General features: G+C 51.3%; 1 protein-coding gene across 1 annotated transcript; it reads right to left on the bottom strand.

The window, feature by feature from the left end:
- Window positions 1–10261: 10261 nt before the first annotated feature.
- Window positions 10262–13347, bottom strand: LOC131204699 (transmembrane protein 229B-like). Its single transcript, XM_058196210.1, has 2 exons — window positions 13281–13347; window positions 10262–11218 (listed from the first exon to the last, which is right to left on the bottom strand). Exon 2 carries the CDS (start codon window positions 11206–11208, stop codon window positions 10723–10725), a length of 486 nt encoding a protein of 161 aa, XP_058052193.1. The 5' UTR covers window positions 11209–11218; window positions 13281–13347; the 3' UTR covers window positions 10262–10722.
- Window positions 13348–14409: the final 1062 nt, after the last annotated feature.

The raw sequence follows: 14409 nt of genomic DNA, 5'->3' as shown, positions 1-14409 counted from the left end.
AGTGGAAGGGCTTCCCTCCAGAAGTTGTGGCTGCTCCATCACTGGAGGTCTTTGAGAAGAGGAGGGGTCTCCAGCCTTGGCAACTTTAAGACTTGTGAACTTCCAGCTCCCAGAATTCCCCAGCCAGCTACTGGGGAATTCTGGGAGTTGAAGTCCACAGGTCTTAAAGTTGCGTCATCTCCTGCTTGAGCAAGGGATTGGATTAGTAGACCTCCAAGGTCCCTCCCAACCCTGTTACTCTATGGTTACTGGGGGAAACAGAGGGGTCTGGACTAAATCCATCCAATATTGGCCAGAGGGTTGTGTGTTTGTCCTACAAAATTCCCATCTCTTTCCTTGCAGCTGTGTGGGAAGACATCAAGAATTGAGAGTCAGTAATTTAAAAAAGGGCCCCTTCCCCCAAAGTTAAGCCAAGTTGTCCCAATCTGGCATCTGCACTCTGCATCACCCAAACTCCCACAATCTCACGGCCAACATGGCTTCTGATTGCTAAGAATTCCCAAATCCAGAAGGTACCAGATAGGGAACTGCAGGCATAAATCATGTCACCTAGAGCTGAGACAAAGGATGTCAACATTTAGATCTGGCCCCCACATAGAACACTGGGCCAAGATTTGGGGCAAACCATGGTTTAACTTTCATTAACAGAATTACAGATTAGCAGAGTAACACAGTTGGAAGGAAACTTGGAGGTCTTCTAGTCCAATCCCCTGCTTGGGTAGAAAATCCTATAAAATGTCAGACAGATGGTTGTCCAGTCTCTTCTTAAAAATTTCCAGTGAGGAAGCACCCACGACTTCTGGAGGCAAGTTGTTCCATTGGTTAATTGTTCTCACCGTCAGGAAATGCCTCCTTAGTTCTAGGCTGGTTCTCTTCTTGAACAGTTCCTGTCCATTGCTTCTTGTCCTGCCTTCTGGTGCTTTGGAAAATAGGTTGATGCCACAATTAGGTTCTCGGGAAAGGATAAGCCCAAAGCAAGCCGGTCACACTTACGTTTCAGCCTGATGTTAGATGGAGACACAGCTGGGATTTCAAGATGGGATTTCACAATTTATACAAATCAACGTTGCGTTGGCCAGCGCGTTCTTCTCCACCCTGATCTGAGCTAATTTCCCAGCATGCTGAAGGCAGGCACAGTGTAGGAGAGATGATGGGAAATGAGAAAAATACATTTCCACCTTGGAGAAGATCAATGCGGCACCAGGGATGGGATTCTGGCCAGACCAGGAAGAGAAGGGAAGGTTGGTACTGGCTGGGTTTATTTATTTACTTATTTAATTAATTAATTAAACTTTTATACCGCCCTTCTCCCGAAGGACTCAGGACGGTGTACAGCCTACATTAAAACAATTAATATACACACTAAAATAACAATTAAAAAACTTATTGAATAAAGGCCGAAATTAAAACCGTCCAATTGACCATATAAAATACCCAAGAAAATATTAAAATTGAAAAATTTAAAATTTAAAAATTTAAAAATCAGGCCAGTCCCGCTTGGATAAATAAATAAGTTTTCAGTTCCCGGTGAAAGATCCGAAGGTCGGGCAATTGGCGTAAACCGGGGGGAAGTTCGTTCCAGAGAGTAGGGTTGGGTGTTCGCCTGTAAACGGGTGGCAGGATGCTAATGGAGGGAACCGGTTAGGCATCCCAGGCCTCACCTGGCTCAGGTGAGACTCCCAAATCCAGCCCTTTGGGTGTTCTTTTTTGGGGGGAGGTCAGAAGCAGCCTTGGGAGTCGAAGTCAACCTATTTGCCAAAGCCCCTGAAGGCAGGACAAGAAGCAATGGATGGAAGATGATCAAGGAGAGAAGCAACCTGGAACTAAGGAGGAATTTCCTGACAGTGAGGACAATCAGTCAGTGGTTCAACTTCCCTCCAGACTTTGTAGGTGCTCCATCGCTGGAGATTATTAAGAAGAGATTGGACAGCCATTTGTCTGAAGTGGTATATAGGGTTTTCTACCTGAGCAGGGGGTTGGACTAGAAGACCTCCAAGGTCCCTTCCAACTTTGTTATTTTGCTAAGTCCAGAAGTCTTACTGTTGCGAAGGTTGGACAACAGTCCTACAGTTCGTCTCCCCTCTGCCCCATCTGTGCCCCATCCTTTCAGAGGAGAAAGTTGGGCACAGGGGCTCTGTGTGAGCGTGTGCGGCTGAGTTCACACATCACACCGAGCCACAATGGGGTTGGTTGGCTCTTGGCTTGGCGTGACACCCTATTGTGGCTTGCAGGCTGTTATTTGTGGTTTAATGCATTGAGTTAATCCATCACATTGTGGTATTCTCCGCGATTAGTGGCGGAGATGATGATAATGGCTTAGCCATGACGTGGGAAATGGGATCCACAGCTAGGATTGAGCCGGTTTGGCAACCTTGCAGAAAAATTAACCCACGGTTGGATCTCCTGACTTGAGAGCCATTTCTTGGCCTCTTTGTATCCTGGATTCGGAACATAGAAAAATAGGGTTGGAAGGGACCTTAGAGGTCTTCTAGTCCACCCCCCTGCTCGAGCAGGAGAACCTAAATGACTAGTCCTTGACTTACAACCGTCCGTTTAGTGACCATTCAAAGTTACAAGATTGAAAGAAGTGACTTATGACCATTTTGCATTCTTACGACCGTTGCAGGAACCTCATGGTGACATACTCAACATTCCGACGCTTGGCAACTGTCTCAGATTTATGACGGTCACAACGTTCTGGAGTCACGTGATCCCCTTTTGCGAACAAGCAAAGTCCACAAAGAAGCCGGATTCACTTAAGAACCGTTTTGCCAGTTTAACACCTGCAGTGATTCACCGTGGCAAGAAAGGTCGTAAAATGGGGCAAAGCTCACTTAACGACCGTCTCACTTAGCAAGAGACATTTTGGGCTCAGTTGCGATCATAAGTTCTATTCCAAATGAGAAGCAAACACCGTGGTCCGAGTTGGCCAGAGGCCTTGCTCAGCTGCCATGAATTCAGAGCTGGCATTTCCTCCTCCTGCAGATGAAGCCTTGTGGAGCCCTTCCGGCTGTGACGCAGGAAGTGGACAATCTTTATCTCAAACTGGGGAGGGAATGGGGGCCTGGGGAGGGAGATGGTGTGCTGGAGAGGAAGGACTGGGTGGGGAGGGTATCAGATGCAACCGCATCTCTGCCTCCGATGAACAGGTCCGGCGAGGGCCCCGCGGCACGTTTCGTTCCCAGCCCTCAAGAGGAATCTGTTTTCGCACACAGCGGATGTGTGCGTGTGTGTCTCTGTGTGTGTCTTGCAACCACAAAGCCACTTGCATCACAGGTTGGAAAATTTGTGAACTGCCCAAACGGAAAGGGTGGGGAACACTGCAGAGTTATGGGGGGGGGGGCTTGCTGCAGGGACCTCTGAGCTTCACACAGGTAGCCTTCCACTTCACGACTGCCACTGGAAGCAGGATTTCCAGCTGGTGGGGGGGGCTTGTGAAGTGAATGAAACGTGCCTGGTTTTACAGCCTTTTTTGCCGCAAGTCACTGCGGTTCTTAAGTGAACCACACAGTTGTTAAACGAATCCCCCCCGTTGGTTTTGCTTGTCTAAAGGTGACTGGGAAGATGGGATCCTGGGAGGCTTCGGCTCTTCTTGTAACTGTCATAAGTCACGTGTTTCAGTGCCACTGTAACTTTGAGCGGTCACTAAATAGTCGAGGACTACCTGTTAAGGAGCAGCGGGTGGCAGGAAGGGGGCCTGGCTGGAAAGGATGCGGGAGGGGGGGAGGAGGGGGGCTGGGCGAAGGCAATCAACCATCGCAGGCAGAGCCAGCTGAGCTACAGGCAGTCTAATGTTTTGCTTAGTGACGGCCCTGAAAAAGGAGGCTTATGATTGTTTTTCACACTTTTGCCTCTGTTGTGGCATCCCCCGTGGTCACATGATCAAAATTGGGGCACTGGGCAACTGGCATGTACTTATGACGGTGGCAGCATTCCGGAGGGTGGGGTTTGGTGTGGGGGTCACACAATCCCCTTTTGCGACCTTCTGATGAGCCAAGTCGACGGGGGAAGCTGGATTCCCTTTCCAGCTGCAGCGATTCACTTAAGAACGGCAGTGGTTTGCTGAAGAATTGTGGCAAAAACAGGTCGTAAAAACGAGGCACAACTCATTTAAGTTGTAGCTGTAAGATGAGGGCTTCCTGTGGAAAGCAGACTCAGCCCCCTGGCTGTCCTTGGGGGTCTGCCTGAGGCCCCCAAAGCCCACCATTCTCCCACAGCTCTTCCGTTTCCGGTACAGCTGAAGCTCCACATTCCAGCCTTGAAACCATCCGGCCTTCAGGCTGACCCGCTGGCTGGACAGGAATTAGCACCACGTCCCGCTAGGCTTGCAGGCTGTGTGTGCCAAGGCCGGCTGGCCACGGGCCCTGGAGCAGGGGGGCACGGGGGGGGGGAGACCAGCCGGCCAAGGCTGTCCTGCGTCAGCACTGCTGTCTCCCGGCCCTTCGAGGAATGCAGAAAGTGGGTCAGGAAAGGAGAGGAGGGGCAGCCGGGCTCTCCAAAGCAAACAGCTGGACTGCTGATGCAGCTGCTGCTTCACGAGAGGCGGCCTAGGACTGGTGTCCAGCTTGGCACCAGCTGGACCCTGGCAGACAGGTTGCTGTCAGGAGGAAGAGGAAAAAGAAGAGGAAAAACAGAAAAGAGGAGGGAGAGGGGAGGGAGGAAAAAGAGGAGGAAAGAGAAGAGGAAAAATAGAAAGGAGGAGGAAAAAGGAAAGAAGGAAAAGAGAAAAAGGAGGAGGGGAGGAAAAAAGGAAAGAGAAAAAAGGTGGAGAAAGAGTGGGAGGAGAAGGAAAGAGAAGAAAAGAGAAAAAGGAGGGGGAGGGGGAGGAAAGAGAAAAAGAGGAGGGGAGGAGAAGATGATTAGAAGTCATTCTTTATATATGTTTTTGTTTCCCTTTTTTCTTTGGATCCTTCTGCACCTCGGTTTCTCTCTCTTCCTCTTCTCTGGCTTTGGGCAATAGCTGGGACCCTAAAGAAGAGCCACGCCACCCTGTCCGGCTGTCCGGAAGAAGAACAAACCAACCAACCAACCAGGTTGGGTTTAGACCTGACTTGCTGAAGGCCTTTGAGGGTCTCCAGCTGAGGTCCTTGTGGGGAGGGGGGTGCAGGCCACCCTCTCTGCTGCTGGCGTTGCCACCCTTCATGGGGTGGTGGGTCTGGGCTTTATAGGCCTCAGAAAACATCCTGAGTGGGCAGAATTGGTTTTCGGCAAGAGGGGGAGGACTCCGATTTTGGTAAGGCCGCTTGAGCAATCTTTGAAATTCAGCCGTCAGCCTTCTCGAAAACTTCCCCAGGCCTCAGCTTTGTGCAATGGGTGTGTTAAATTTAGCCTGTTTCCTGGATTGTTGTTGTTTTTTGGTTGGTGTGGGGAGTCCCTGCAGCTGGATTTCTGCAAAGGGAAGCTGGGGTGGGGGGTGGGGGGGCCAGAAAGGGAAGGGTGATTGGAGGCGGCTTTCGTGGCGCAGCGAAAATCAAGATTTCTGCTTCTCAGATCAAGGGGTGGATTTACAGCAGAGGATATAGAAGAGGAGAGGAGAGAAGAGAAGAGAAGAGAAGAGAAGAGAAGAGAAGAGAAGAGAAGAGAAGAGAAGAGAGAATGGAATGGAAAATTAGAAGAGAGTAGAATAGAGTTAGAAACAGATATACCTGTAAAAGAGAAGAGTAGAGAAAGAAAAAGGAAGAGAATAGAGTAGAAATAGAAATACCTGTAGAAAGAATAGAATAGAATAGAATAGAATAGAATAGAATAGAATAGAATAGAATAGAATAGAATAGAATAGAGTAGAGTAGAGTAGAGTAGAAACAAATACCTGTAGAAAGAGTAGAAGACGGGAAGAGAAGAGAAAATAGAATAGAGTAGAATAAACAGAAACAAAAATATCTGTAGAAGGAGGAGAAGAGAAGAGTAGCGAAGAGAAGAGAAAAGAAAACAGAAAAGAATAGAGTAGAAATAAATACCTGTAGAAAGAAGAGAAGAGAAGAGAAGAGGAGAAGAGAAGAGAAGAGAAGCCAAAGAATGGAATGGAATGGAATAAGACAGAATAGAAAATAGAGAACAGAACATTTGGCCAAGTGAGATTCTAGACATTTTCTGAATGCTTCATCCTAACTTGGGGTGCCAATGGAGTGACCTCTGGGTTTTTCCCATGGACCCCCAAGAAGCCAGGGTGGGTCTTCCTAGGGTGGGGATGTCGACAGCCCTGGCTGTGGCATACAAGTAATCCTTGACTTGCAACAGGGACAAGAATTTCCACGATTAAGCAAGACGGTAAGTGAGTCGGGCCCGATTTTACGACAGTTTTTGCCCGGTTTCTTAAACAAATCGCTGCATTCATTAAATGAGTCACGCGGTCATTAAGTGAATCCGGCTTCCCCCATGGACTTTGCCTGTCAGAAGGTCTCAAAAGTGGATCACACGACCCCGGGACACTTTGACCGTCATAAATAGGAGAGTCTGAATTCTGATCACATGACCACAGGGATGCTGCAGCGGTCATAAGCATGAAAAACTTTCATCAGTCCCTTTTTTGAGTGCTGTTGTAACTTTGCACAGCCACTAAATGAACGGTTGTAAGTCGGGGACCGCCTGTGTTTTGTCCCCCCCCCCAACCAATCTCATTCCGGCCATGTGGAGTGAGGCTTTTCTTTCTTTTATGACAGTCTACAAGCGTCAAGAAGAGCTTCCTGTTGATGGCGCAGCAGCCTGCCCCCCCCCCCCCCCCCGCCTGTGGTCCTGCGGTTCCCCCCTCCCTCCCTCCTGCCCTCTTGGTGTTTTTGCAAACGATTTTGCCTTGCTGATCTTTGCTTTCGGTTTCCTCCCAGTCCTGACAACGATCAGTGGAAACCGGTGCAGGTTGTCACACACACACAACACACGCACAACACACGCTCCTGATGAGCCCAGCGACAGCAGAACAAACTGTTCTGACCTGGGAGGATGAGAAAAAAAAACCGAAAAGGAAAGAAAGGGACTGTCCAGAGCTGACACAGGCCTGGAGCCCCTCCCTCCCTCGTCATGCACACAGCGCATCGATGCTGCCCCCGCCTGGTGCCAAAGCCAGCCTGCCTGGCCCTCCAGTGCTCAACCTCCGCCCCCCCCCCCCTTACTAAGTAAATTGCAACTGGCTGGGCTAAAATAAACCATTCATTTAGTGACCAAAGTTACAATGGCATTGACTTGGCTTAATCCTAGGAAGGGAGACCAACAGGAGATCCAGAGTGGGAAAATGGGTGGGGGGAACCACACTGCAACAAGGCAAGGCAAGTTCTCCCAGGCTTTTGTGGGGAGAACTTGCAGCGGCACCCCTGATGCCAAGTCACAAACGATTCTCCTTGTTGCTTGTGGCTGGCTCTACGGCAAGGGGCACACAGCTGGGTCAATGGTACCCTTGAGGGCAGGATTCGCATCTGTTCCTGTCTCAGCAAATGCCACTGTCAGGGTTCCAAGGAACACCCCCTCTGGAGCAGGGTTTCTTTTGCCAGACTGGGCAATTTTAAGATATTTGGACTTCAGCTTCCGTGAATCTGGCTGGGGAATTCTGGGAATTGAAGTCCACACTTTCTGGCTGGGGAATTCTGGGAGTTACTCACCTTTTAATATATATGTGGGGGGGGGAACCCTCTACTTTTAAGCAACCTCTTCTCCCCCTGAAGTCAAATTGAGGAAGGCCAAGCAAGCAACCGGCTCTTCGCAGCCCTTTTGCTCCTCCATCCGCGGCCCGAAAGCAGTCAGGCCCAAAGGGGGCGCTGCAGACAGGCTGCAGGGACGGCACTGCGGCACTAGATGGCGCCCCTGACTTCCCGAACATCTCAGAAGGCAACAGGAGCGCCCGAGAGCATCTTCCCACTTGCACCAGGCAGCCCCCCCCGCCCCCCCCCCGCCTGCCCTTCACACGACCCGGCTCCGAAAACCACACGGCCCGAATGGCCTCTCCCCTCCTAAGGTTTCTTCATTGGGTTTATGTGCCGCATGACACCCCCCCCAGGGAGACCTGGAGGGGCTGAAAAGAGGCTGGGGGCAGCCAAGGAGCGCCTTCTGCCCTCCAGAGAAAGAGGAGGAGAAGAGAAGAGTAGCGAAGAGAAGAGAAAAGAAAACAGAAAAGAATAGAGTAGAAATAAATACCTGTAGAAAGAAGAGAAGAGAAGAGAAGAGGAGAAGAGAAGAGAAGAGAAGCCAAAGAATGGAATGGAATGGAATAAGACAGAATAGAAAATAGAGAACAGAACATTTGGCCAAGTGAGATTCTAGACATTTTCTGAATGCTTCATCCTAACTTGGGGTGCCAATGGAGTGACCTCTGGGTTTTTCCCATGGACCCCCAAGAAGCCAGGGTGGGTCTTCCTAGGGTGGGGATGTCGACAGCCCTGGCTGTGGCATACAAGTAATCCTTGACTTGCAACAGGGACAAGAATTTCCACGATTAAGCAAGACGGTAAGTGAGTCGGGCCCGATTTTACGACAGTTTTTGCCCGGTTTCTTAAACAAATCGCTGCATTCATTAAATGAGTCACGGTCATTAAGTGAATCCGGCATCCCCATTGACTTTGCTTGTCAGAAGGTCTCAAAAGTGGATCACACGACCCGGGACACTTTGACCGTCATAAATAGGAGAGTCTGAATTTGATCACATGACCACAGGGATGCTGCAGCGGTCATAAGCATGAAAAACTTTCATCAGTCCCTTTTTGAGTGCTGTTGTAACTTTGCACAGCCACTAAATGAACGGTTGTAAGTCGGGGACCGCCTGTGTTTTGTCCCCCAACCAATCTCATTCCGGCCATGTGGAGTGAGGCTTTTCTTTCTTTTATGACAGTCTACAAGCGTCAAGAAGAGCTTCCTGTTGATGGCGCAGCAGCCTGCCCCCTCCCCTCCCCGCCTGTGGTCCTGCGGTTCCCCCCTCCCTCCCTCCTGCCCTCTTGGTGTTTTTGCAAACGATTTTGCCTTGCTGATCTTTGCTTTCGGTTTCCTCCCAGTCCTGACAACGATCAGTGGAAACCGGTGCAGGTTGTCACACACACACAACACACGCACAACACACGCTCCTGATGAGCCCAGCGACAGCAGAACAAACTGTTCTGACCTGGGAGGATGAGAAAAAAAAACCGAAAAGGAAAGAAAGGGACTGTCCAGAGCTGACACAGGCCTGGAGCCCCTCCCTCGTCATGCACACAGCGCATCGATGCTGCCCCCGCCTGGTGCCAAAGCCAGCCTGCCTGGCCCTCCAGTGCTCAACCTCCGCCCCCCCCCCCCTTACTAAGTAAATTGCAACTGGCTGGGCTAAAATAAACCATTCATTTAGTGACCAAAGTTACAATGGCATTGACTTGGCTTAATCCTAGGAAGGAGACCAACAGGAGATCCAGAGTGGGAAAATGGGTGTGGGGAACCACACTGCAACAAGGCAAGGCAAGTTCTCCCAGGCTTTTGTGGGGAGAACTTGCAGCGGCACCCCTGATGCCAAGTCACAAACGATTCTCCTTGTTGCTTGTGGCTGGCTCTACGGCAAGGGGCACACAGCTGGGTCAATGGTACCCTTGAGGGCAGGATTCGCATCTGTTCCTGTCTCAGCAAATGCCATTGTCAGGGTTCCAAGGAACACCCCCTCTGGAGCAGGGTTTCTTTTGCCAGACTGGGCAATTTTAAGATATTTGGACTTCAGCTTCCGTGAATCTGGCTGGGGAATTCTGGGAATTGAAGTCCACACTTTCTGGCTGGGGAATTCTGGGAGTTACTCACCTTTTAATATATATGTGGGGGGGGGGGAACCCTCTACTTTTAAGCAACCTCTTCTCCCCCTGAAGTCAAATTGAGGAAGGCCAAGCAAGCAACCGGCTCTTCGCAGCCCTTTTGCTCCTCCATCCGCGGCCCGAAAACAGTCAGGCCCAAAGGGGGCGCTGCAGACAGGCTGCAGGGACGGCACTGCGGCACTAGATGGCGCCCCTGACTTCCCGAACATCTCAGAAGGCAACAGGAGCGCCCGAGAGCATCTTCCCACTTGCACCAGGCAGCCCCCCCCGCCCCCCCCCCGCCTGCCCTTCACACGACCCAGCCCGGCTCCGAAAACCACACGGCCCGAATGGCCTCTCCCCTCCTAAGGTTTCTTCATTGGGTTTATGTGCCGCATGACACCCCCCCCAGGGAGACCTGGAGGGGCTGAAAAGAGGCTGGGGGCAGCCAAGGAGCCCCTTCTGCCCTCCAGAGAAAGAGGGAGGAGAGAAGAGGGGGGGTTAATTCCGAATTTCCATGTGTTTTTCTTCTTCCGTTTTATTTGCCTGCTTGAGCAGCGGGGTTGGACTAGAAGACCTCCAAGGACCCTTCCAACTCTCTTATTCTATCCAAATAGTTACTCTTTAAAAAAAAAAGGAAACAAATCCGTGCATCACGCGACATCACAAAACCGAGCCCCACCACAGTCGCAATTCATAGTCAACTCTCTGCCTTCTCTCCAGGGAGCGCCAAGGGCGTTGTCCAGCCAGTCTTCACAACAATCTGTTGAGGTAGGCCAAAGCCAGCCCTGACATCACTTTCTGGCTCGGGGAGGTTTGGAATTCGGCTCTCTCTCCCCAGGTCCAGCGGCAGCACCTGCCCAACCCGGCAGACATGTCCAGCGGCCTTATCGGGACTGAGAAAGGGGCACATTCCATGGGGTTGGCAGGAGCAGGCGGCATACAAGGAAGGGCAGTGCCAGGCGCTCCCTCGCTTCTCTGCCCGGGGCAGCCGCGGTCAGTCGTGGGACAGCTCGAACTTGGGGACGGGGCGCTGCTTGGGTTTCCAGAGGGGTCCCAGGCGGAGGCGCAGGGTGGGGGCGATGACCAGCCTCTCAAGCAGGAGGGCACCCACGAACCACAGCAAGCAATGCTCCAGGGCGATGAGCCCCAGGAAGTTGTAGTGGAAATGGCTGTGGTCCCAGGGACAGGCGCCAAGGCAGCGTAGCAGGTAGCCGGTGCCCAGCTGCCAGAGGTAGATGCAGCCGGTGTAGAGAGTACAGCGGGTCAGCAGGCAGCAGTCCCCCCGCAGCTGCAGGTAGATGCCCTCCATGGCCATCCCGCAGGTGCCGTAGACCAGGAGGGAGCAGGCGCTGAGGGGTCCCTGGAAGACCCAGTCCTCGTCCAGGATGAGGACCACAAAAAGGATCTCACAGAAGTAGCCATGGATGGCGTAAATGTATGCCCGGCAGAGCGGGCTCAGCACTTCCCCGGTGCCTTCCATGGCTGGACAGCTGCAGGTGGGGAAAAAAATTGGGCAGGTGGGATTTGGCGGCTCGAGGGCAACCCACCCACCCCCTGCAGCCCCTGAGTCTGCCAAGCTGGCTGGGGAAACCTGGGAGTTGAAGTCCACAAGTCTCAAAGGGGCCCAGGTTGGAGACCCCTGAGCTACAGGCTAGGAGGGCCTTCGCTCTGCCCAGGGAGGTCTTGTGTGACACCCCCCCCCCACTCTTGCCGATCTTACTCCTGCCCAACTGCCCTGGGGAATTCTGGGAGTTGAAGTCCACAGGTCTCAAAGGGGCCAGGTTGGAGACCCCTACACTAAAAGTTTAGCCAATGTACTGACTTTGAATGGGGAAATGGGCGACATATCAATTTAATAGTCAATCAATCAATGGCGGGGCCACAGTGCTCAACATCTCTGCTCTGCTGTCAGGGGTCACCCAGCCTTCACGAGGACTAGGCACTTCGCCCATGTTTCCTTTCTGAAAAAGATGTCTTGCTGGCAGAGATTTCTAAACAACATACTCGAGGGTTGCAACGCACAGTCGGTTTGCATCCTTACCCTTCTTTACTAATTTATTATTTTCAGAGGAGGGGAGAGAAGACCAGGCCATTATTATTTCTCCTCCCCTCCCCTCCCCACACTTCTCTTCCTTCCTTTTCCTCCGTTCAAATTCACATTTGTTTGCATCTTGAGGGCTAGAGGCGTGGGTCTTTTTTTGTTGTTTTGTTTTGAAACCCTGATGAAATTCTTGGGAGGTGGGGTGAGAGATGGAGATAAAGAGCCCAGCAGATCTGCAGATGGTTGGTTTTGCCAGCTCAGGTTGCGCTGCAGCTCAGACTGGTTCCCCTGCCTCCTCCGGCAGCGAAGGAGGGCTGGGCTTCACCTGGTGCAGTTTTCTCCCTCACAACGCTCCGTTTGTGCCCCCACGGGACAGTGTTCCCCCTGCAGGAGGAGAGGTCTCAGGGTAGAGTGGCCCTGTACGCAGAGGCTCCACCAGCTCCTTTAAAACCCCTTCTGGGGGCTGCAAAGTTATTATGCTACTTTTGGTGGCATCTCTGGAGTTAAATCATGTAGTAGCTACTACTCCTTGCTGTATTTTCATGCTGACCATCTCCCCTTTTCTCCAGCAGCTGGAGGTAGCTTACAGGGGTCCTTTAGACAGGGGTCTCCAACCATGGCAACTTTTGAAATGAAATGAGCTTTCATTCCCCAACAGCGACCCTGAGAGGCAGGCTGGGTTGAGGCAGAGTGACTGGATCCAAGTGTCATCACTATGGGGAGGGGAGGGGGGGCTTGAACCTCCTCTAACCCTGCCATCCCCAGGCGGCCCCCGTTATCTCAATGACCCCCTTGCCAACATTTCCAAGGGCCTTAAAAGCAGGTGCAGGGCTTGCACTCCCCTGCTGGATGCTTCCACGCTTGTACCTGGCAGGATAAGACCTGAAGCCTCCGGGTATCAGAAGAAGGCTGGCAGTGCCAACCAGGTACCCTCTGCGAGTGCAGCATGACCGTTCCATCATCCTCAGCCAGGATGGCCGTAGGCAATGGAGGGCCTGGGGAACTGCAGCTGAACCCTTCCAGCGGGCAGCCCTGCCCTCCACACTCTCTCTCTTTCTTTGTCTCTCTTTCTCTCCCTCTATTCTCTCTCTCTCTTTTGCTCCCTCCTTTCCTTCCTTCCTTCCTTCCTTCCTTTTCTTTCTTTCTTTTTCTTTCTTTTTCTTTCTTTCTTTCTGTCTCTTTTCTCTCCCTCCCTCCCTCTTCCTTCCTTCCTTCCTTCCTTCCTCTTTCTTTCTTTCTTTCTTTCTTTCTTTCTTTCTTTCTTTCTTTCTTTCTTTCTTTGTTTCTTTCTCTTTTCTCTCCCTCCCTCCCTCCCTCTTCCTTCCTTCCTTCCTTCCTTCTTTCCTTCCTTCCTTTCTTTTCCTTCTCTTTCTCCCTCTCCCCCATTTTATCTCCTAGGCCTCCAAGTGGCTATGCGCCCATCAGCCTGGCACTCCAGCTGTTTTCCAGAAGGAGAAGCCAGAGGGCTGGGTCGGGTGGCAGGCTTGCTCTCCCCATGTGGGATGACTTACCCTCCGAACTGCCCTCCGTGCCCTCTGTGGCTTTGGAAGGATTGGACCAGCAAGCCGGGAAGCACCTCCAAAGGTCTCTTCCCCGTCAGGAGGGGAATGGTGCCTAGTGATTGGAGCCACAAGAAGGGAACTCCTATTTCCACCCCCAGCTTAGTGGGTGAGTCACTTCCTCCTGGGGAGGCCTCAGTTTCCCCATTGTTCTGGCAGGTTAATTAGAGCCAATTAGAGCCGCCTTTGAATTCAGGCTGAGGAGGAGGAGCAGGAAGCGTGTCTCCTTGCTTACCTGCAGCATCTTCCAGAAATACAGGTAGTCCTCGACTTATGACCACAAGTGAGCCCCACATTTACGTTGCTATGTGAGATATTTGTTAAGTGAGTTTTGCCCCATTTTACAATCTTTCTTGCCACAGTTTTTAACTGAGTCACTGCAGTTGTTAAGTGAGTAACACGGTTGTTAAGCGAACCTGGCTTCCTCCATTGACTTGGCTTATCAGAAGGTCGCAAAAGGGGATCACATGACCCTGGGATGCTGCAACCGTCATAAGTATGAGTCAGTTGCCAAGTGTTCAGATTTTGATCACATGACCGTGGAGATCCAAAACGGTCAGAGGTGTGAAAAACGGTCATAAGTCACTTTTTTTTCAGTATCGTCGTAACTTTGAATGGTCACTAAATGAACAGTTGCAGGTAGAGGACTGGAGCAGGATTCAGTGGGTGGGGGTGAGGAAGGCAAATTGATTATCTTCCAGCTCTGCCGGAGGTCACCAAAGAAGCTGCTGCAGCTGAATGCCTCCATAGGGAGAGAAAGTCACTCTGTACATGCTCAGAGGCACTCTCTTTTTCCTCCAGTTTACTCTTAAACAGCCCTGGTCATTTGTGGGAAGCTGTCCGTCACTTTCAACCGGACTATGATTAGGTAAGGACAGCTTTGATGTGGATGTAGAAATTAGATCTTGTGAAGCTGGATTCAGTTTGCCTGTCTGGAGGGCCACCCTGAGCATCCTGCAATGCCATGAAGGGAGAATATAAAATACGGTGATCAATGCTCACGGTCCTCATTGAGCCCAAACAGTCATTAATTGTTCGGGGCTGTGGGAAGGCTGGTGGCAACAGCTAAGCCAGCTACAGA

The sequence above is a fragment of the Ahaetulla prasina genome, chromosome 10 (genome assembly GCF_028640845.1).
Source record: "Ahaetulla prasina isolate Xishuangbanna chromosome 10, ASM2864084v1, whole genome shotgun sequence".
Taxonomy (NCBI): Eukaryota; Metazoa; Chordata; class Lepidosauria; order Squamata; family Colubridae; genus Ahaetulla; species Ahaetulla prasina.
Note: the sequence above shows the minus strand (reverse complement) of the source record. Positions and strands in the feature narration are given on the sequence as shown.